General features: G+C 45.9%; 1 protein-coding gene across 1 annotated transcript in view; it reads left to right on the top strand.

Annotated features, from left to right (window-relative positions):
• The window catches only part of PAK1IP1 (PAK1 interacting protein 1), a 32,848-nt gene extending 9,022 nt beyond the window's left edge, over window positions 1–23,826 (top strand). The window contains exons 5-10 of the mRNA XM_083187936.1: window positions 4,614–4,666; window positions 6,923–7,068; window positions 12,077–12,174; window positions 12,632–12,731; window positions 20,249–20,369; window positions 22,783–23,826. Coding sequence (XP_083044062.1) covers window positions 4,614–4,666; window positions 6,923–7,068; window positions 12,077–12,174; window positions 12,632–12,731; window positions 20,249–20,369; window positions 22,783–22,940 — 676 coding nt within the window. The 3' untranslated portion in view covers window positions 22,941–23,826. The remainder of the gene's footprint in view (window positions 1–4,613; window positions 4,667–6,922; window positions 7,069–12,076; window positions 12,175–12,631; window positions 12,732–20,248; window positions 20,370–22,782) is intronic.
• The last annotated feature ends 280 nt before the right edge of the window (window positions 23,827–24,106 follow it).

Raw genomic sequence — 24,106 nt, 5'->3', positions numbered from 1 at the left:
TAATATAGTCCAAGAACTACAATTTTGTAAATTTAGTATGTTACATAGTCAACCATACTCTACCCGCCAGCGTGGTGTACAGTAATTATGCTACATACTGTACACGTTCATTTAGCCCCAGTAAGTAGCTAACAAAAGCCACTCACATAGTGAGCTAAGTCCAGCACATGGTCAGCCCCCCTGCACATATTGGGCCAGATTCTCTAAGCTTCAAAAGTGATAAAATGGAGAGTGATAAACAGCCAGCCAATCAGCTTCTGTCTCACATTTTTCAAACACAGTCTGTGACATGGCTGGTAGGATCTGATTGGCTGGCTGTTTATCACTCTCCATTTTATCACTTTTGAAGCTTAGAGAATCTGGCCCATAGTCTCTAAAGCAGTTAGATTCCAGGCTGTGTGTGGATTAAAATCAGCGATGTTCGTGACCATGTGCTGAACTAAGTTTACTGTACCGCATTTTGGGATGCACTAAGCATCCCCCGCTGGGTTACCGCGGCGGGGGGCATTGCCAGAAAAATCTGGCGATGCCCCATAGAAGCCTATGGGCTTCTACCGCATCCCACCGCCGCCCCGCAACGACCCACCGCCGCCCCGCATCGCCCCTCACCTGTGTCCGGGTAGCACAGAGCTGTGCTGCCCGGACCTGTGATCTCCTCCCTGCACTGATCCTCTTCCGGGTGCAGGGAGGAGGAGAGCCCGTCGCAGCAGCAGCAGCAGCGCCGGGTGTGGGAGGGAGGGGGGAGCCGCTGGGACCCGGCGACTCTCACCGCAAAGGACAGCTCTTAACGCAAGAGCTGTCCTTTGCTATAATTATCGCATATGTTAGAACATATGCGATAATTATAATTTACATAGTTACATAGTAGTTAAGGTTGAATAAAGACTTGCGTCCATCTAGTTCAACCTACATTTTTATAATAGCTTATCCGTTGCTTTATAATATGTTCTGATATTTTAAGACAGATTAGGTTTCTTATTTGTACCCATGGATGTTATTAACCAGTAAGTGTTTGTCCAACCTTATTTTGAATGTATTTATTGTGTCTGCCGACACCACCTCTCCAGGAAGAGAGTTCCAGAGTTTGACTGCTCTGACCGTAAAGAAATTTTTTCTACTAGCTAAACAAAATCTTTTTTCTTCTAATCTAAACTCGTGCCCTCTCGTCCTAGATTCCTGTCTAGCAGAAAAAAGGGTGTTTGACAGTTCCTTATATTGGCCCCTGATATATTTGTACATGTTGAGCATATCCCCCCTTAAACGTCTGTTCTCTAATGTAAATAGTCCCAAATTGTTCAATCTCTCTTCGTAGCTTAAGTTCTCCATTCCGCTAATAAGCTTTGTTGCTCGTCTTTGGATTTTTTCTAATTCTGTGATGTCCTTTTTAAAGTGTGGGGCCCAGAATTGTACTCCGTATTCGAGGTGCGGTCTAAAGCTGGGTACACATATATACAATCGTCGGGCCGTTCTTCCAATCTGGGGGCAAACGGCCGTTCGATTGTATAGGTGTGTACGCTGTCCCAATTGCTACTGTGCGACCGATAAACGGCCAAAAACGCTCTTGGCCGTCCACGGTCGGTCGGTCGAAGGTTCTTTGCTGCTTAATATTTCATCCGACAGGACGGCTCCATATCGGAACAAAAGTGAAGTGTGTACGCACGTTCGATCGATATGCTTGACAGTTTGACAAAGCACGGTGGTATGCTGCATTATGAGAGACCCTATAACCCTTTGCCTGCTGTTTTAACTAATGTGTGTATAATGCCTCACTGCTCAACACTTTAGACGCATCACTTTAAGACATTAATCAATGTTGAAGTTTTAATAGAGTGGGCTGGAAGCTCTTTTCAGGGCACCATACACACTATTAAAACTTCAACATTGATTAATGTCTTAAAGTGATGCGTCTAAAGTGTTGAGCAGTGAGGCATTATACACACATTAGTTAAAACAGCAGGCAAAGGGTTACAGGGTCTCTCATATACTTCTTCTTGCGATTGTTTGGACGGGAGTACATCGGACGTCGCAAGTAAAATTGTACATATGTGTACGCGCAGAACGGTCGTATGTTTTGGACGGCCGAACGTGTATTCGGTCGATCGAACGGTCGCAAGAAAAAGGAAATTGTACATATGTGTACCCAGCTTAACCAGTGCTTTATACAAAGGCATAATTACTTTTGAGTCCCTGGTTTCCATGCCCCTTTTTATGCATGCTAAAATTTTGTTGGCCTTTTTTGCTGCTACATTACATTGGGCACTACACCCCAGTTTGCTGTCTATTTGGACTCCTAGGTCTTTTTCGAGTAATGAATTTCCCAGTTCCTCTCCGCTAAGATTATAGCTAGCACACTGGTTGTGTCTCCCTAGGTGCATAACCTTACATTTATCTACATTGAACCTCATCTTCCACTTATTAGCCCACTCCTCTAGATTTGCAAGATCCTTTTGAAGCGTTGTGACATCTCCTGATGATTTGATAACTTTGCTTACTTTTGTTTCATCTGCAAAGATGGTACATAATTACGATGGGCGGAGATTTTTAGAGAATCCCCCCCGATATGAGGTTTCGTGGCCACTTTACAATCTGTCCATTTTTGTCTTGCTACTATTCTTTGAAACTGACCAGGCATTTTTTCCGCACCCCAAACTATGTGCACAAATAAAGTGGAAGCAAAGCCTATATACAGTATTGACAAAATTTAATGTACAAATATAAAACACAACAAGGACCTAAACAAAGCTGCTAGTTATATCAGCGAAACGCCTTGGTGCAACCCTGAACTGTGCTACACAATTCAAACTTTACCTCCTGATTCATCTGACCATCCCATCCCACCACTTTGTCCTTTGCCAAATTCAATATAGAATTCCATAGGCTCAATGGAATTCTGGTCTGCAAATGCACAGTACAGAGTCCGAGGCTGTGCATAAGCAGTCCCGGTGCCTGTCATCTGCAGTGTACAGGCGCTGGGAGCAGGATTTAGCATCTATGGGCTGCTGCTGGTGGGGGGCCAGCGCATGGGCAGTACTGTGGCAGAAGGGACTGTGGCGAGGACCAGCCGCAGATGGGGCCAGCATCGCAGCCAGAGGCAGCCCCCTCCTAAACAGAGGTAGGAGCTGCCACTGGTCGCCACCCAGCTGTGAAGCTGGGTAACTTCATGCTTTTGTCACACTATGCTAAGTGCACCATAACGTGACATTTCTCATGGCCTGACAACAAATGGCCAACAGGATAGATGGGTGTCGCTACATCTGTATATCATGGCCCATGTTTGGGCTGTCGCATTTCTAAAGGTCTGACACTACTATAAGGCAATAAACAATTGCACACAGTCTCTACAATGTTTTAATGTGTACACTATTCCATTAAATAAAATAAAAAGATATTTAAAGTTACTTATATATCTGTCTCAGTCATTTTTAGTCAGTGTGTAAAGCTGCGTACACACTAGACAATGTGTGTACCCAGCAAGATCTCAAGCATCAGCAATTGCATACACCTAAACATATTCAGATGCCATCAGCAACGGAGTGGGGGCAGGGGCCATGTTGCATTCAGCAGGATGTTGCACAGGATCATGCATAGTCAGCAACATAGCAGGAACACACTACACTATTTGCCCTGTACTGTATATGTTAGTGTGAACCACCGCATTGGACAACATGCAGTATGGCCGAGTGCCTTCCCAGTTTAAGAGGTGTCGTCCACCATTTTTGAGGCTGTACTGTCATTTTTCAAAAACACTTAATTTGCTTTCTTTATTGTAAGTAATTGGATGCAGACTACAGTATCATTGACATTTCGGTGCTTCTCTATCATTCCCCTTTCCGTACTGGACATTTTTTTTTAAGCTTAACGTTAGGGTCTCATTGAGGAACCCCTATTTCAACTTAGGCTACAAAGAGAGGATTCTTTTTTGGGGCCACCCATATATCCTTTTATGCACAGTTAACCCTGGTGTGGCACCATGAAAATAGTTACGTTGCTAGTACCATGGGGTCCATGTGACCCCATGGTAAAAAATGTACTAAATATATCATCAGATTAAACACTGCTTATTAAAATTATTTGTTTTTGTCCAAATGATATTGCACAACACTTCATGTGTGAGGTTTATGATTATTTTACATCATTTGATTATCATTATCACTGTTGGCCTAAATTTTACTGCTCCCAGCTCAAATCATCTTCAATATTGTCCTCATCTTCAGTGTCGATGTCACTGAGGTCCACTAAAGACACGACAACAGCTTTGGGTGACCATCTCTGTCAAATTTGACATTGTATTCCGCTATGCACGTCACAGAACCTTGAAATAAGGAAAATACATATAAAACAGGGAAGGTACTATGGGGTCCATTTGAACCCAAACACAAACAGTAATATAAGATAAACAGAAAGACACAAAAACTAGCCAACATGTGCCACATTTAAAAAAAAGTCCTTATGAGAAAATACGTGAAAGGCAAGGTCTATTCGTGATAGTTTCAAAGAAACAATGGTTCAAAGAGGAGTGGGGTCAGATAGACCCCATGGTACCACACCAGGGTTAATAAAGTCAACAGCAATAAAAATAATATTTTTAAAACCTGAATTTTTTTTTTATACAGAACCTGGAACCTTGTTGACGGTCGCTCTGCTTTTATAAAAAATATCAAGCAAAGTAAGTGGATTTAAGTTTCTGGTTATTCCTGTTAAATAGTTTCTGACACTTTTTTGGTATTACTTATTTTCCTCCACCTGTTTCATAAAGGGACATAGTACCAGTTTGGCTGCAGAGTAGAGTGAAGCAAAAGGTAGAACGCAGTCTGCGAGGGTGAATCATTCACCATACACAGAGCAACACCATGCAGCTGTGTTTCCTGTGTGGCTCTGGTTCCTCTCACAGACTGTCTGAATACTGGAACTGTGTAATTCTGTGGAGAGGATGTGTACAGAGGATCAGTTTAATTGCCACTCACATTTCCTCTGTTCACGCATGTTAGTGGTGAGCTTTCAAAGTTTGCTGATTAGATTATGTGAAAATGCAGCTTCATAAGTGTATTGTATTAATGCATTTTATGAAGGCATATGATGTGGCCCCATAGGGGTTCATTTGCTTTTCCAGCATTACTATGTTCCGTTGACATATATAAATATCCACTTAATTTTTGTCTTTCCTTTGATGCCGAGTTGCACAGCTGATTAGCCTATTCAGATACTGTATAGAACAGGGGTGGGCAATAAGCGGCCCTCCAGCTGTTGATGAGCTACACATCCCAGCATGCATTGCCTTAGTTTTGCTATTTGGCCATGCTGAAACTGATGCAAGGCATTGCAGAGATGTGTAGTTCATCAAAGCTGGGGGGCCGCTTATTGCACACCTCTGGCATAGAATGTCCAGGTTACCTGTTTTTCCTATTGAGGCCCGTTTTTAATATTGGTTCGCATATGCAATTTACCCATCAGGATCACATTGCAGTATGCAATCCTTTTGGCGGGATGTATGTCCCTGCAGGTGCAGCTATCCCTGCAATTTACTTGGCCAGGTGGCGAGGGGTCTGCACATGCGTGTTAGCGCTGTCCCCCTGCTGACTGCCCTGCCGGTAGTGCTGTCTGTAGCCCATGAGCTACCGCCAACCCAGAATGACCGTAGCCCAGGGACCTGATGCGATACTGCCCGATGATACATCAGTACATTGATACTTTGGGCAGCATTGCATCCCTCATAGTTACCCAAGGGGGGATGCTGCCACGAGCGGCGTAGGCGGGATCACAGCAGGGATCAGAGATTCGTGCTGCGGTCTCCTACATACATTCCGGTTATACTTAATATTTGTGACTAATACCCGAAAACACCAGCAAATATGTAATAGTAAATGGGCCTCTTTGTGTTCTAAATAGAATGCAGACATAAAAACAGCAGAATATTTAGTGCAGATGATTGTGACCTAATGTAATTTATACTGTTTACATGCTAATTACCAAGCTCCGGCAATGATGGTAGCAGTGACATTTAGGACATCACACTTCTTTTTTAATATGAAGCACACATCTGCGAGCCGTAAAACTGCCGGCGGGTGGATGGTGACGTGCTGTTTAGGGGGGTTGCAGGGTCGGTGTCCGTATAACGCAGATGTATCCAGATCGTTTGTGGGAGGGGCAGCGATGGCATCGCACGCAGCCACTGTGATCCTAAACATGGCGGCCCGGTGCCCGCCTTCGCTGCAAGTAAGGGGCTACTGTGTTTTGGTATATGAAGGGTATTTGTTTTACCAAAACACACTGGCAAAATACCTATTGTGTTCCACTGCAGCAGGCACTCCTCTGACCTACCAGTGATCCCCAAACAAAAGCTTCCATCATTATAAGGCTTGGTAATAGTTAAAGTATTTAGCTGCAAAGCAAATGGTCTATATAATTGGGTTATTGAAAGTGTTTATCGTTTTGACTAAATTTGTCATCTGCTTGTCAAACAGGACTTTATTGCCTGTAAACTTTGTTCTGTTGCTTAGTTGGCAGTGTTGCAGTTACCTGGTGTTCCTATTCACAAACTTTACGCAATCTCATGAATATTTTGGTGCTGTTGAGGATAACAAAGAAGTTTGTTGTTACTGAGCTAACACAATATTTACCTACAAGCTATAGTGCTCCGTCATCCTAAAAACAGTTTACAATGTATGTGTTATTTGGCATATCCCAAAGTTGCTCTGTTTTAAACACCCTAAACATGGGTCCTCAAACTGCGGCCCTCCAGATGTTGTGAAACTACAAATCCCAGCATGCCTTTCCACAGTTTTGCTATAAGGGAGTGTTAAAACTGTGGCAAGGCATGCTGGGATTTGTAGTTTCACAACATCTGGAGGGCCGCAGTTTGAGGACCCATGCCCTAAAAAATTGATGACTGAACAAATGAACATAACATATCTTCCTCTTTCAGATGCTCATATCGTTCAGTGGTCCCCCAGTGGAGAGAAGTATGTGGTGGTGATGCAGGACAAAGGGGATGTTTACAAACTGGAAACTGCGTCCGTTATTGGCACAATCAATAATCCAAAGAGAATATCTGCAATACGTTTTATAACGGTAAGATGTTCCATTGTCTGCCTTTACAGATGGAGCCGCTCTCTTTGTTGCTGTCGCCGGCGACTAGTGTGCGTGCGTCTCCAACGCTCACACACCACATTGCTGCCAATGGACGCATGAGCATGTGAGACACTCGCCAGATACTGATATCTGGCACACTGGCGGCAACAAAGAGCGGCTCCATCTGTATTTTACAAATATATATATTTTTTAATTATTCTTATTTTTATCATGCCATTCAATAGATTGTTACTTTTTTTATGATTTTTTTTTTTAAGACTTGAATGCAGTGGAGAAAGTGTTAATACTCCATTTTCAAGTGTTCACCACACTGCATTCATTCCATAGTTGTCACATCTGGAAACAATGCAGATGTTTACTTTAACACAATCAAAATAATTACATGCAACATCTGGAGTTGTGCATATCTAGTGTTTAATTTATCCAAGCGTGAATGACATGCAGAAATGTATTTCGTTTAGCAAGGTCTGACTGTGTGTGCAGAATACAATGACCTGATGGGAGTGAGAGGTGTGTTCAGAATCAGAACAGGATGGGGTGAATGGGCTGGGCTAAGGGGTGCTCGCTTTACTTTTCTCAAGGGGCTGATCAATGGGACATGGAACAATAAAAGGTAACATTTACTTTTTAATAGGACATCGCCTTTAATTTTATTGTCAGGTTGACCCAGGGTTAAATGTGTTTTCACAATCATCAAATGTTTCTGGAAACTTGGCTCTTTTAGTTATTCCATATCTAATTCAGGGGTAGATTTATGAAGTGGTGATCAGGGGCATATGCGTTATCCCCATGCGCTAAAGCAAGGGATAGCGCTTCCCCTGATCTATGTCTATCCTGCGGCGGTGTGGGGCAGGAGGCATAGCGCAGCTATGATATTTCGTACTGCGCGCCTGCCTCCTGCCTAATTTATGAACGGTCAGCATCGCTGGCCGTTCCGCCGCCTGCAGCTATCGACTTCGACAGCTGCAGGCGGCTATGCCCATAGCAGGGACAGCGCTGTCCCTGCTGCTGGCTTTGAGCTGTGCTGGGGATCTCGCGTGAATAGCGAGATCCCGCACATGCGCAGTGAGCTGGCCGAGGGGAAGGAGATAGCGCATCAGTTTTAACTGATGCGCTGTCTCCAGGAGGGGACATCACCGGAGGGCGGAGTTAGTGCTCCCCTGCTTTGGCCGGCAAGATGTTAGTACATCTTGTCGGTTTTGCCTCGCTAATGAGGCGAAGCAGGAACTGTTACAGCGGCGCGTTTAGTGCCGCTATAATAAATCTAGCCCTCAAATCTGTAGTAATTCCTTTTGCTTGCTTTATACTCTGAAAGAACGTGTACAGTTTCCTAGCCCCTCTAGCTGTATATTGCTAGAAGCTCCTTAATGTGCACTGTCTTCATAAATGGGGTCTACTAAAATGTATATGATTTGCAGAACACACTGTGCACACAGTACGTCACTGCACAACTTTCCCTAAAGTAATTAGATCTGAGTACCAGTGTGGTATGATAGCGCTAGTGATTTATTATTATTATTATTATTATTATTACCAGTTTCTTATATAGTGCACACATATTCCACTGAGCTTTACAGAGAGAATATTTGAACCTTCATGTTAGTCTCTGCCCGAGTGGAGCTTACAATCTATATTCCCTACCACATCACATGTACACACAGGCATTTTTTTTTTGGGGGGGGGGGGGGGGGCAATTAGCCCATGACCTCAGTGCTGTGAGGCAGTAATGCTAACCATTACACTGTCCGATGCAGCAGTGGATGGCCCTATGCTATGCTCTAATATGTGAATCCATGCATTTCAGGGGCCTGCTTTTGCAGAGGTTCAGTTTCATCAGTATACCAAAAAAAGTGAGTGATAACCCAGCGAGGATTATTTGCTCAAACTATAAGGTTGATCTCAGATTGTTTCTGCAAGGTGATGTCCACTTCTGGGTGAGTTCCCATAAAGGACAACACTGACCTGAGTGTTGGTCCCTATATTCGCTCAGAGGTTTCTTTTTGCCACATCAGTCATGGACACAATCTCACAACGGAGGAGGAAAGATTCCCAGTTAGAAGTACTGACCTGGGCAATGGTCCCTATAGGCCCAAAAAAGGTTTCTTTACTCCGTCTATTTCCAACATACACCACACCACACACGCTCATATGTCAGGTACTGACCTGGGATAAATTTCCCTATAGGCAAGTAAAGGTTTCTTTCACTGCCGACAAAGGAGTACTGGATGCAGATGGTTACGTTCCTCCAAAAATAATTTATTCCATACAGCAAAACAAATAAAAATCAATAAATATGTTTAAAAATAGGGTGGTGGTAGCAAGGGACCGATAAGACAACTAAGAGACCTTCCCACCCAAACTGAGTCGGATCCAAGAAAAACAAGGGGGGTTTATTCAAAGCACTAAGGGGCAGTCGCTGCAGCTGCTGTCTCAAGGGAATTACTCCCTGTAACCCAGACAGAAACAAACCAATAGCAAATTGGAAACAGCGCTAGTAGTGCTGCATACACAACTAATATAAGCTGACACAATTAGTTAGCAAAAATTATTTTCAATTTAATCCATATAAAAATAAGACAGACAAACAACAAAGAAATAAAAAAATATATAATATATGAAATTACACAAAATCCTTGCAATAGGACTCAGCTACTAACTGGCCGGTAAGATGTACATAAAAAATATTTCTGAATAAACGAATGCTTAGCCTATATCTATCATATTCAGACAGCTGTGGGATTATAATTAATGTAAACAATCCTACTGATATAATGATCCAGATGTAATTGATCGTTCCAGACTATCTGAATGATGTGTATTCCACTTCTGGGAAACCAACTGTAATAGAGCTGGCCCAGCGAGCAAATAATAATTCACTTAGAAATTCCCCATGGAGTTAGTCTTATTTGGTTAGTGAGAGTAGGTTTACAGGCTTAGGTGGACCTGAACGATGTTAGTTCACATTTATGAGTCGGATCCAAGTGCCCAAGATGATGCAGATAATAGGGGTTCCTCCAGCAGACCACTTCCCCTCACACCAACGTGTTTCTGATACTTTATCCTTCCTCAGGGTGTTTTGGGAGGGGAGTGGATTTGAGAGTGGTGCTCCAGAGTGTGTACTAAACTGATACTTTTAAAACGACAAAACCTAGGTTTAACAGCGCACTATAGAATCCTCAGTTTTATCAGTAGTAACCGTGTACCCAGAGAAGAGGTCCGGGCTTAGCATTGTATAAGAATTTCTAAAACGTAACCTATTTTTTTATATGTGTTAACTGAAATATCTATATGTAATGTACTGTGCTTTTAACTTTTTTTGTTTTTCTTTCTTTGGAATTTGTTTTAGTTTTGCACACTATAATCTATAGGGCTATTTTTGTGAATCTTGACAATAACTTGCACATCTCAAATTCAGTGATTGTACTTGACGCATTCAACCGCAATATCTAAGTAGCACTATCGGCCCTAGAAACTTCTCCAGTGCAGCTAGTTTGTGTAGTCAACCATCAAGATGTGATCAAACTACCAACAGCATGAAGCATAACATAGGGGTAAATGTACTATAGCGACAGGAAGCTGCATCACCAAGATGTATTAACACCTCAGGCGCTTAAGGTGCCTGTCTCTCCCTCTGCCGGCTCACTGCATGCACAAGAACACATGTGCAGCTCCGTGTTGACTGTGGGGTATATGCAACGACACCTGCAGCTGTCAATGTCGATATCATACAGTACATTGCTCTCTACTATCTTGTATATAGCAGTACCAATAATGATGGACCACCTCTGTAACCTTGAATGTTTCTCCTCCCATCATACGTGGGGGAGAAGTGGTATCAGCGCAGGTAATGGCATTAATACCACTTCTCCCCAATGATGACCAAGCAAACATTTACTGCCATCATCTCCTTAATTGGGCTCTATGTATTAACCTTACGGTGTACATCCACTTCTATTGATAATGCTAGCAATAGCTAGCCTTTACCCTCTGTATCGGATCGCCGGAATCAGGCCTTAAGTACATTTGAAAACGTGATAAATAAAAACCCCAGAGAATTGTTTTTACCACATTTCTGCTGCAGTACAATCTGCTCATTGTATCTTTTCTCCCCTAGAAGTAAATGGGTTTTATTCTATGTTCTTTTACATAAGGAATGGGGAACCTTCAGCCTTCCAGCTGCGGTTGAACTACATATCCCAGCATGCATTGGAACAGTTTTAAGCATTGCCAAATAGCAAAACTGTAACAGGGCATGCTGGGATGTGTAGTGCACCAACTGCTGAAGGTTCCCCATCCCTGTTTTAAATGAAGCAATTATTTCCTAGGATGATTAGAGCTCCACGTAGCGTAACATTTAGATTCTAATAGATGGATATCAGTAAAGGTATTGATAGACCTACTGATTCACTTCAGTGTCTAGATGGGGGCCGTTTGACCTTCACAAGAGCCACATGTTACCATTGATCTCAGTAATAAATGGATTCAATAAAAGAGACACGCCAATCTGTAATAACATTACTGGTAGGCATTTGGAACAAATGCCACAAGATATAATTAGCAAACTGGCAGCTGCAGGCAGAAGTTTGGGAGACCTGCATTTGGCTCTAGGACCGTTAGTTGGCTTTAACGAAGTTAAGGGCAAGTGACTGTTACCAACAAGATAGGGTGGGAACACCTGCACCAGGACATTCCAAATGGCTATATTTCACTTTGCGGATAAATGTACCCATAAATCTCAGCAGCTACAATGTTAAAGTATTAAGTTCTTGGAAGTTTTCTCCCTTTTACCATCAATTAGCTTTCATGCTAGAGTAGGTTTAATAGCGTGCTTGGTATTTCTTCTAATTTGCTCTAGCAGGTTTTTATAATGGATTTAATTAATTATTTACTATGTGGTTGTATAAATATTTTCTTTGGCCTCAGAAAGCTTTCTGTGTGGGCAAAGGAATGCATTTGTATCTAATACACTATGATTACAAATCAACAGGAAACTCTCCTGGCTGTGGCCGGGGACGAGGATCTGATCAGACTCTATGACATAGACTCCCAAAAATCTGTTTGTGAATTTAAAGCTCATGAAACCAGGTAAGCGTTATGTATATGTATGTATATATATTAATATATTACTAGTTAAAAGCCGCTAAAATGACAGCTTCTGCAATGTACTTCCACTGTGAGCTGTGAAAGTTTTTAGCCCACAAACTCTCCACCCCGCTCCCAGTCCCTATCTGCTCCTACCTTCAATCTTCAATCTGTCTTCACAGCTCCCTCTCTTCATATCCAGCAAGTTTGGAACATAGCAGTGTCCCTGCATAAATTGCTTTCACTTTCTGTTATGATAACTTTTTACCGCACAAAGGAGTGATTTGGCCGTCAAGTGGCCTCTAGTGGCCAGTGACGGTACTTCACCTCATAGGTGTGAGGGATAGATAGATAGATAGATAGATAGATAGATAGATAGATAGATAGATAGATAGATAGATAGATAGTTTATGACACTTCCAACATAATGCCTTGCTGTTTGTTTTTACTTTTGCACCAGAGTGAAGAGTCTGCATTCTTTTGAATATGAAGACAGTCATATTATTGTATCTTCATCAAGTGATGGATATGTTAAGATGTGGAAGATTAATTTGAATAAGGTGAGAAATAAGTTATATGCCTGAATGGTGAACTGTGAAAATTAACATTGCCTGGTGCTTGGTCTTGTCAATTTCTATTAGAAATTCCGTTTATGGAAGATGAAATTATATAAAAAAAAAGTTAATCTAACATTTTGCATCATTACTATTATACAGGATCTGCAATATGATTTTTGTCTAAAGTTATTTATGCTGTAATAGTGTACATTTCTTTTTTGCTATTCCGAATGCTTCTGTCCAAAGTCGGGATACACCTAGTGTTTTAGCCGTTTGTAAAGTGAAACCTGGTTCATTCTGTTCATTTTGCATGTTGGAAACGTCATGGATAACCAGTCGTTTAGTAGTTGGGCAATACAGCCAATTATAGCATGTAGCCTGGGCTGGACTTGTCTGCACAACTCAAGCAAAGTGAAACTGACCTTGAGGCTCCCAAGATTTCCCAAAATGCACTGCATTCTCTCCTGCCTGATCATCCATTTTAAAATAAAAAAATCTTGCTCCTTATTTAAGAACACTTTGGGGTCATATTTTTTTTATTTTCTGTTAGTCTTCAGGGCTTATAAAAATGCAGTTTTTTTTTTTTTTTTTTATTTATTTATAAAACTAGAAATGGTTGGCTGGATCTTCCTGGGATTTGGCCCCCAAAAGGCTGGGATTTTAATCCCGGGATTGGAGTTTCCAATCCTGAGATTTCGGGATTAGACTGCACATGCGCGACTTCTCTAGTTCCCGGCAGTGTGGCTCTGCACTGCGCAGCCCACCTCATCCTGGGCACTCTGCCCTCCCGCCATGTTCTATTGATCCCATCCAGCTCCAGGACAAACAGTCTCCCGGTCGCACCACCTAGCTCCCAGCCGCACCACACATATAAGTAAGTATGGGAAGCGGGTTATTTCCTTCATGCCATTGGTGGACAGTGGGAAGGGGGCGGAGCCATGGCGACAGGCACCAAGTAGCTAACACTTTAGTGGTGCAGCCCAGGCCCCTCCTTCCCCACACTCCATCCTAGGTCAGTTTTTTCTTGGTGCCTAGGAGCACAGGCACGTTTTTAGTAGCTGCTGCAGTTTTCTGCAGCGTTTTTTAAAAAAAGTTTTTTTTTTTTTTCTACACTTGCGGTGAGCAAGCCGGGTGGACCACCCAGGCTGCTCACCTGCTCCGGAGCCAGCTCGTCGTGAACTGCCACGGACCTGCAGGCTGGGTCCCAGCACAGAGGGACCGTGCGCCACGGAGCAGGTAAGCCGCACTTCCCCCCTCCCTCCCCACAGCACGCAGCGGTATCGCGGCTGGGGGAGACGCGAGACAGAGACGCTTCCCGATGGAAGCTTGACTCTGTCCCGCAACGGTGACCGCGAGACGCTCTGTCTCGCAGCGGCGTCTGGATAGTAGATGCCGGAGGGAGGGAACCCAGCGCACGTAGCCGCCGGGGGTGGGTGCGCTCCCGGCGGTTTCCTGGCGGTGACACTCGGTCCCCACAGGGGAAACCGAGGCCACTAGACCACCAGGGCTATTGTTGTAGCGGTGGGGGCCGCCATATTTTTCTCAGCCCTGGCAAGGTTCCAGGAGGGGGGGGAGGTCCCTCACCTCCTCCCCGCCCAATCCCCGGCAGGGAGCCTCTATATGAGTTCCCGCCGGGGACTGCCAGCGTCCTGTCCTAATGGAGGCTTGACTCTGTCACACATCGGTGCAGAGGAGCAGCAGGAAAGCAGCTTTTGTGTGGACACTGTGGCACCCTTCCTTCCCCGGTCTCCAGACGGGTCAGGTTGTACTACATTGACACTGCACCCTTGAGGTGTTCAGTGCTGTGTTTTCACACCCCTCTCTATATAGGGGTTTTTCTGTGCAAATCTCTCTATTCACTCTGTCTTGTATTGAAGTGGGATAGAGCATAGCCATGACTTCTAAGTCAGGCTCAAAGTCATCAGGACCCTCGCGGTCAGGGGACGCTCCTGCCCTGAGGGCCTTTAAGTGTGTTAGGTGCAAGGAGAATTTTTCTTCCACCTCGACAGACCATGGGGGTGTGTGTACACGCTGTAATGGTGGGGACTCTGTGGATTCGGCCCCGTCACAGGCATCCCATTCCGGGGAACCGGGTTGGGCGCAGGCCCTGACGGCAGCCATGAGGGACCTTGCTGGACAGCTAGCCGCTTCCCGTTCACACCCTCAGCCCCCACCAGTGTTGAGTCAGCCTTCACAGGCGACTCTTCCACCAGCTCAACCGGCTCCGCTCACGCAGTCCCAGCCTCAGTTGCTGACGCTGGCGCCTGAGCCAGTTTGGGTACAGGGCCTTTCTTCCTCAGTGCAGGGACTGGTTCAGGTTTCTTCCTCTCTACAGAACCTGCTGGGTGTCGCTAGCAAGCGCAAGAACCCCAGAGCCCGCACCCAGAGAGCTGACTCTACGGGGACGGATTCTTCAGGGGACGACCAGGCGGACACAGATGACCCTGTTGACCTGGATGACCCGGACGACCCTGACGAGGAGGCTACATCCCAGGATGAGGTTATGACTCAGTCCAGGGTAGATGCGCTGGTGAAGGCGGTCCGCTCTTGCTTAAACATACAGGAGCCAGACCAACCCCCTGCGGAGGAGGCACCCTCTTTTAAGCGCAAGAAGAAGGATCCGGCTGTGTTCCCATCTTCAACGCAGCTGGAGGGAGACCTGGCAAAGGCCTGGTCTGCTCCTAATAAGAAATTTACAATTTCTAAAAGGATGGTTTCTTCTTATCCCTTTCCGGCAGACGGGCGCACGAAATGGGAACGCCCGCCTCAGGTGGATTCCCACATAGCCCGGCTGGTAAAGGCTACTACCTTGCCTATTCCCACTGTGGCGGCTCTAAAGGACCCCACGGATAGAAAGATGGAACATGTCTTTAAATCTATCTTTACTCATGCGGGTACGCTTAATAGGCCAGCTTTGGCCTCGGCCTGGGTGGCTAGGGCGGTAGGCAAATGGGCAGATATGTTGACGGAGAACATTACGTCAGGCATACGCAGGTCGGAGCTGCTTTCTCTGGTGGACCATATCAGAGAAGCCTCCATGTACTTGGGCGAGGCGGCCCTGGACACGGCTACGTTAGCCTCTAGGATCTCGGCGTCTTCGGTTGCAGCCAGAAGAGCCTTGTGGCTCCGCACTTGGAATGCGGATGCAGAGTCCAAAAAGGCCCTGGAGGCCCTTCCTTTTGTGGGCGATATGCTTTTCGGTCCGGAGCTGGACAAGATTGTGACTACGGTAGCCACTTCCAAGACAGCCTTCCTCCCGTCGGCACCCTCTAAGCCGAAGCAGTCCTTTCGTTCCTTTCGGCCGCAGGGAAAGCCGAGGGGACAATCTTCAACAAGAAGCCGTCCTCCCAGGAGGGAGTCGTTTGGTAAGAGCAGACAGTCCCAGTCTGGCAAACGTCAGCCTCCTAAGGCCCCGGAGAAGGCCTCCCAATGACTCGGGGACCCCTCAGGTCGACTCCCTGCCGGTAGGGGCTCGCCTCCTCCATTTTGCCAACAGATGGAGGGAGACGACATCGGACAATTGGATTTTGAGTATAGTGTCGGAAGGATACTATCTCTCCTTCAACAGGCGTCCGCCGACCCGATTCTTTATCACGGGGCGCCCGGCCTGTCCTCTGAAGGCGGAGGCTCTCAACGCCTCCGTTCAGACTCTTCTCCAGTCTCAGTTGATAGAAGTGGTTCCTCCTCAGCAGAGGGGCCACGGCTATTACTCCAATTTATTCCTGATCGGGAAGCCGGATGGTTCATTCCGACCAATCCTGAATCTCAAGGATCTCAATTGTTACTTGAACATTCCGCGGTTTCGCATGGAGTCCCTCCGGTCCATTATACAGGCAATGGAGCCGGGGGATTTCATGGTATCTCTGGACATCAGAGATGCATACCTGCATGTTCCGATACATCCGGATCACCGCAAGTACCTCCGGTTTGCAACCAAGGATCTTCATGTCCAATTTCGGGCTCTACCCTTCGGAATCTCTACAGCACCAAGTGTCTTTACGAAGGTGATGGGAGTTATGGCAGCCTTCCTTCACCTCCAGGGAGTGCGGATTCTGCCTTATCTGGACGACCTTCTGATTCTGGGACAGTCCAGAGAACTACTCCTGCAACATCTAGGCATTACGCTGGACCTGCTCCAGGCTCACGGTTGGCTAGTGAACTGGCGCAAGTCCAGCCTGGAACCCTCCCAGGAGATGATACATCTGGGAGCGCGTCTGGATTCCCAGGCCCAGAGGGTCTATCTTCCAGACAAGAAGCGGCTGGCTTTGCAGGCCCTCTTACGAGGGTTTCTCAAGCACAGGAGAGTCTCTCTTCATCTATGTATGAAGATTTTGGGCAAGATGGTCTCGTGCTTCGAGATGGTGGAATTTGCCCAATTTCACTCTCGTCCGTTGCAACACCAGATCCTCAAGTATTGGAACCGTTCACCACAGGCTCTGAAGAGGCAGGAGGTAGTACTCTCTCAGGAGGTTCGACTATCGTTGCTCTGGTGGCTCAAGCCACGTCACCTGTCCATGGGACGGCCCTTCCTAGTCTCCGACTGGGTACTCTTGATGACAGATGCCAGCCTCAGGGGCTGGGGAGCGGTGGTGGAGGACCGATCCTACCAGGGAGTTTGGTCCCACCAGGAGTCGGGGTTGCCGATCAATATTCTAGAGCTCAGGGCGATCTACTTAGCCCTTCTCCAGGCGGCCCCTCTGATTTGCTCTCGGGCAGTCAAGGTACAGACAGACAATGCCACGGCGGTGGCGTACATCAATCACCAGGGGGGAACTCGGAGCAGAGCAGCTTTTCTGGAGGTACAGACAATTCTTCGTTGGGCAGAACGTCACCTCTTGGCATTGTCGGCAGTGTACATTCCCGGCGTCGAAAACTGGGAAGCAGACTTTCTGAGCCGCCAAGAGATCCACTCCGGAGAATGGTCTCTTCATCCAGAGGTGTTTCACTCTCTAACCCTTCGTTGGGGAAGGCCTCAGATAGACCTCCTGGCATCCCAGTGGAATCACAATGCCTTGCTACGGGTCCAGGACTCGGGATCCAGGCGCATTTCTGGTCGACGCTCTGTCGGCACCTTGGCCGTTCGATCTGGTGTACGCCTTCCCGCCGGTGGCTCTTCTTCCTCGGTTCCTAAGAAGACTCAAGCGGGAACGGGTAAGGGTAATCCTGGTGGCCCCAAACTGGCCACGCAGGGCCTGGTATGCCGATCTCTGGCTCATGGCGGAGGAACCTCAGTGGCGGTTACCTCTCCGGCCAGACCTTCTGTCTCAGGGACCCTGTCAACATCCCAACCTAGCTCGTCTCGGTTTGACGGCTTGGCTCTTGAGAGGGAGATCTTAAGAGACAGGGGGTTCTCAGATTCTGTGATAAGAACCATGATAGCGGCCAGGAAGCCGTCTTCAGCAAGAGTCTACTACAGGATCTGGAGTTCTTTCTTTCGCTGGTGTGAAGAGCACGAGAAGAATCCAAGGAGGTTCTCGTTGCCCAAGGTTTTGGCCTTCTTGCAGTCGGGAGTGGATTTGGGCCTTCAACATTCCACTTTGAAGGTTCAGGTCCCGGCGCTCTCGGTTCTGTTTCAGAGGCGCGTTGCGACAAGACCGGAGGTTCGCACTTTCCTCCAGGGGGTCATGCACGTGACTCCTCCCTTTCGGAGTCCCGTAGGATCTGCCTTTGGTTCTGAGAGCTCTTCAGGTGGCTCCGTTTGAGCCTCTGGAGTCGGTGGAGTTGCGTTGGCTTTCATGGAAGGTGTGTTTCCTTCTGGCAATTGCGTCAGCTAGGCGGGTCTCGGATTTGACCGCTCTATCTTGTAAGTCACCGTTTTTGGTTTTCCACCAAGATCGGGCAGTCCTCCGTACCAGGTTGGGTTACCTGCCAAAAGTGGTATCCAGGTTTCACGTAAACCAGGAAATCGTGGTTCCTGCTTTCCAGGATTCAAGAAGTGGAGGGGCTCTTGATGTGGTTCGGGCCCTTCGCATCTATGTGGATAGGACCAGGGAGATTAGAAGAACAGAAGCTTTGTTTGTTCTTTATGATCATCAGAAGCGGGGTTGGCCCGCATCTAAACAGTCCATTGCCAGGTGGTTGCGGCTTACGGTTCAGCAGGCATACCTCCTGGCGAATAGGCCGACGCCAGCAGGGCTCACGGCCCATTCCACTCGCTCGGTAGGATCATCGTGGGCTGCGGCTTCCGGAGTCTCCGCAGAGCAGCTGTGCCGCGCAGCCACATGGTCTTCCATGCACACTTTTATACGCCACTACAGGTTTGATACTTTCACCGAGGTCGACTCTGCGTTCGGCCGTGGCGTTCTTTCTGCAGCTCAGGAGCGTTCCCTCCCGTGAGGGGACAGCGGTGGGACGTCCCACTGTCCCAGTGGCCACCAATGGCATGAAGGAAATAAGGGGATTTTTGTCCTTACCTGGAAAATCCTTATTTCTGAATCCTTTGGTGGACACTGGGCGCCCGCCCAGACGCCCCTGATCGGCGGATGGGTTGGTTTTAGGGAATGCTCTTGTTCAGGGTAATACAAGATCTCTCTTTTTCTTTCTTTCATTCTCTCCTTTCCTGTGCTCCTAAGTCCGGTGGTAGTCTAAACTGACCTAGGATGGAGTGTGGGGAAGGAGGGGCCTGGGCTGCACCACTAAAGTGTTAGCTACTTGGTGCCTGTCGCCATGGCTCCGCCCCCTTCCCACTGTCCCAGTGTCCACCAAAGGATTCAGAAATAAGGATTTTCCAGGTAAGGACAAAAATCCCCTTTTTGTATTAAGGAAGTCAATCCCAGGAATACCAGGATAGAGCATTTTTCAATCCCGGGATTGGCTTCCCTACATACAGTGATCCATCAGATTCACTCCGTCCATGTGCGTGTTATACAACTCCACCTAACTTTGTTGCTAGATATTCTTGATGTCTGGAGAAAATAAAAAAATACTAATAGCGTCCACCACAGCTACTGCTAAAGGGCAGACTAGATGGGCAAAAAGGTTCTTATCTGCTGTCAAATTATAGGTCTTATGATTTATCATTTAACAAACGTTAGGATACCTATGATCCATACAGTATAAGACTCTCAGCATTAGTGGCTCTTGTATGAGAAATATATTGTGATATTTAGGCGCATGTGCCAGTAATAAGCCTTGCAGTATAAGACATGCAGTATAAGACATGTGATTTGACATCAACTGTGGAAAAAATAAATGGAGTGCCTCAGGCACACAAAGCATAATACCTGTTAACAGCAGGTATTGGGGGCAAAATACACTGGCATCGGAGCTAATAGTATTGCCTCAGTTGAACCTATCTGCTAATAAGATACCTCCCATAATTATTGAATTTAAATATATGTGAAGACTGATCAATTTGACTACTGTATAATGAAGTCTATCAAAATGTGCACATTTAATCATGTTTAATAATGATACTCATTAGTTGATTCCGTTTAGGGAAACTGCAGCACATAATGTAATAATTTGTCGAACATTTTTTGTGTATTTGTTTATATGCTGATATTTTGTATTTATTTTAGTTAGATACTGCACCTACATTGCTGTGTGAGGTGAGCACCTCAGCCAGGCTTACGTGTCTTTCAGTTTGGCTCCCTGGAGTCAGCGATAATAAAGCAAAGAGAACTGCAGAAGTCACTACAGGTGAGATATTATTGTTTTATATTAATGTGCAATGTTTGTGTTCAGTTGCTTGGTCTGGAATTGTAATACTCGGGAAGATGTACTAACAATTGGAGAGAGATACAACCAACTCATTAGTTGGCTGTATTTTTCAAACACAGCCTGTAACATAGCAGTAAGGAGCTGATTGGCTGGTACTTTCTCTCTCCCAGGCTTAGCACATCTCCCATATGTTTGTTGTTCTGAAAATGTATTTATCACTCTATATTCACGCTTAAAACAAATCTTAGGGGTTTGCTAAGGTTTGTCCCTAGATGCCGGTTTCAGCATGAACAATAGTGTATCCTTATTTTTCCAAACTCTTCAAATCGGCTACAGCAGGGCTCTAGGCAAAGCTATGTAATATATTTCCGCTGCTCGGCAGTACCCACCACTCAAGCTCTCATGTAAATGCCCCCATCAGCCCACTAGTCATACACATTTGCCAGTACAATTTCTCCGCTGTAAATAAAAACGTAACAATGCAACTTTTTGGCAGAATAACTGTTTACTTCTGACTGGAAGGCCCTATATAAATTTGAAACTGTGTTGATCTTATCAATTAAAACAGTCACAAGACTTTTATGTAGATGCAATCAGTTAAATGAGCACATTGAAGCAGGTGCATACAGTCAGTCCAATAACAAAAATATTAATCAAGCCCATGATAAATACGTAATCATAATACAACCTCTGTTCTTCAAATTGAAAACTGACAGTTCCTGCTATTAAACAGGTTATTTATACCACCTTCACATTCGCAGACCCGGGTCATACCCGGGAATGTGTTCCCGGATGCATCCCGGGACACTACCCGGTAATGTACCCTTTCACACTGGCCACCCGACCTGGAACGAAGTCGGGCAGGTGGCGTCATCTGGAGGCTTGGTGTCATCTGGAGGCTTGGTGTCAGTGCCTCCCAGCGGCGCATTTTCACTGCAGTGATCGGGATCTGGGTCACGCTGACCCGGAATACCCGTTCACACTGACCGCATTCCGTGTCAATTTCGGGTTCTATCCAGGTCAGGACCTGGGTAGAAATCCCAGAATGCTGAACACGGGATATTCGGCCAAGACCCTTTCACACTGAGCTAAATCTCGGGTTGATGCGTGTTCATGTGCAAAAACCCGGGATATTTTTGCAAGTGTGAAAGGGGTATTAATGCTTTGCTCAGTTTTTTTGCTACATAAAGGGGGATCTCTCACATGCAGAGTTGCATGCCTCACTGGGCGGGGGGGAGGGATCTCGCACATGCAGAGTTGCATGCCTCACGGGGGGATCTCGCACATGCAGAGTTGCATGCCTCACGGGGGGGTCTTGCACATGCAGAGTTGCATGCCTCACGAGGGAGGATCTCGCACATGCAGAGTTGCACGCCTCACCGGGGGGGGGGGGGGGGGATCTCGCACATGCAGAGTTGTACACCTCACAGGCCGGGGGGAGGGATCTCACAAATGCAGAGTTGCATGCCTCATGGGGGGGGATCTCGCACATGCAGAGTTGCACGCCTCACGAGGGAGGGTCTCGCACATGCAGAGTTGCACGCCTCACGGAGGGATCTTGCACATGCAGAGTTGCGCGCCTCATGGAGGGGGGGATCTCGCACATGCAGAGTTGCATGCCTCACAGAGGGGGGGAGGTTGCACGCCTCATGGGGGGGATCTCGCATAGGTGTTGTGTTGACTATCATTTTAACGCTGGCCCAGCATACAACCCACTGCATTGTGAAGACATTGCTTTTATTTATTTTTTTCACTGTTAAATTTTATTAAAAATATGTACATACTCACCACCCCTCTCATACATCCACCACCACATTCATACATACACACTTCTCTCATACATACATCCACCACCGCTCTCATACCTACATAATACATTTGCCCCATTGTTCTCAGTGGCGCCATGACCACTGGCGTTTCTACTTGCATTGTGTCCGTGTTATTGAGAAATACTGCCTGCTTTGTTTCTGTACAAATGTTAGTACAAATATTCATTATAATTACTTGCATTTGTTTGTTTATTTAATGACTAGTAAGCCCGCTTGAAGCAAAAGCTTCAAAAGATAGTCTGCTACTTCTGTGTTTGCGCATGTGTGAGAAAGATGTGTAGTTTCACTCTCTGACAGCAGATGGCAGTGTTTCGGAGACTCGCAGACACTAGACATATATATAGATGATGGGGGAAAAACCAATAGAGGAGTGTCAAACTATATAGAAACGGGAAACAAAGTAGTGAAATAAACAATACAGATACCAATAAGTGAAAGTCTTCTGGAGTCCATTTGATTGGTTTCATTTAACAAAAAATAAATGCGTTTCCGTCTACCAATAGAAACAAGATTTTATTTTGGGAAATATGCTTTGTTGATCTTCTATAAATATTTTTTTCCAGAGAAAGAGACTAAATGTTCCAAGAAGAAAGCAGAGGTCCCCAAGGACCAAACCGAGAATGCAGATGCAGAAGAAGAGGGAGAAACGGAGGTGGTGCGCAAGAAGAGGAAACTCACAGATAAGAAACTGATAAAGAAGAAGAAGCCAAACAAAGACTAATTAAACCTCTCATGTGCATATTATGTTATCTGATCTAGTTTAATGTTTACACTGCAGCAATACGGAGACAGTAAAGGCCCCCATACGTTAGTCCGACTTGTACTAAGGACTAATGATTGTCCCGGCAGCTCCTCGGGAGGGGACGCACGCAATTAGGCACTTCATGTGCCAAGTTTTGCATGTGATAAATCACATGCAACTCCAGGGGAGCTGCAGGCTGAGGGAGCAGGGGGTGTCGGATGGCGGCGAGGGGGGTGGGGGACGGCTGCAACCAGAGTGTACAGTGGAGGGGAGCAGGAAGCACGAGGAAGCCGGGAAGGGGAAGCCGCTCAGTGGCTTCCCATTCATTTGTGTGGGCTTTTTTTATTTTAGTGCGGCCGCTGGCTTCCCCTGCCTGGTTTCCTCCGCCCGTCTCTCTGGTCGCTGGTATCCCCCGCCCACTGACGCCCCCTGGCTCCGGTCTACACATAACATTTAGCAAATCTTATGTGCAACCGGGATGTCTACATGTGCGATTTGGGCCAATGTCACAACCCGATTCTTCCGAATCAGTTGGAATCATGCCCAAATGGGATATGGGGGCCTTAAAAGTTCTTTTCTGACAGCACCTAAATTTTATGTTTATATTTTTAAGTGTAGTCTGTTGAACATCTTTGCGATATTATATCACTAGCCAAAAATTAAGTTATGAGATCTCTGTAAGGAGGATTATTTCTATATGTACAAAAGGAAACAAAAAAACCCAGGTCCCCAGTAGAACAGATTTGATTTAACAATTTGCCAAACTCATACCCTTTTCCTAGCAGCCAGTAGCATCTTTGTACAGTGTTTGACCTGCCAATGTGGAGCCTGTTGCTGTTTGTATAAAGGACTATTTTCTTCTTTATTCATTAGGTGTTTTCTACTTCATTATTTGTTTTGGTTTACGAGTAAAGGGCCCCATACATCAGCAATTAATTGTGACAATTTTCAGATATGGAGATGATTGCCACAATTAATTTTAGATGTGTGGGCTCCCCCTTTTGGCAATCACAATCAAAATCGCCAATCGATTGCTTAATCAGGTTTTTAAACATGTTTAATAATCTGGTATTATCTGCAGATCTTTTTTATATGTGTGGGCATTCCCAATTTGTCTTCATCATCTATTTACATTATGAACAGCA

This window comes from Crinia signifera, chromosome 5 (genome assembly GCF_055691185.1).
Source record: "Crinia signifera chromosome 5, ASM5569118v1, whole genome shotgun sequence".
Lineage (NCBI taxonomy): Eukaryota > Metazoa > Chordata > Amphibia > Anura > Myobatrachidae > Crinia > Crinia signifera.
The sequence above is the reverse complement of the archived record's forward strand: the minus strand, read 5'-3'. Positions and strand labels throughout refer to the sequence as shown.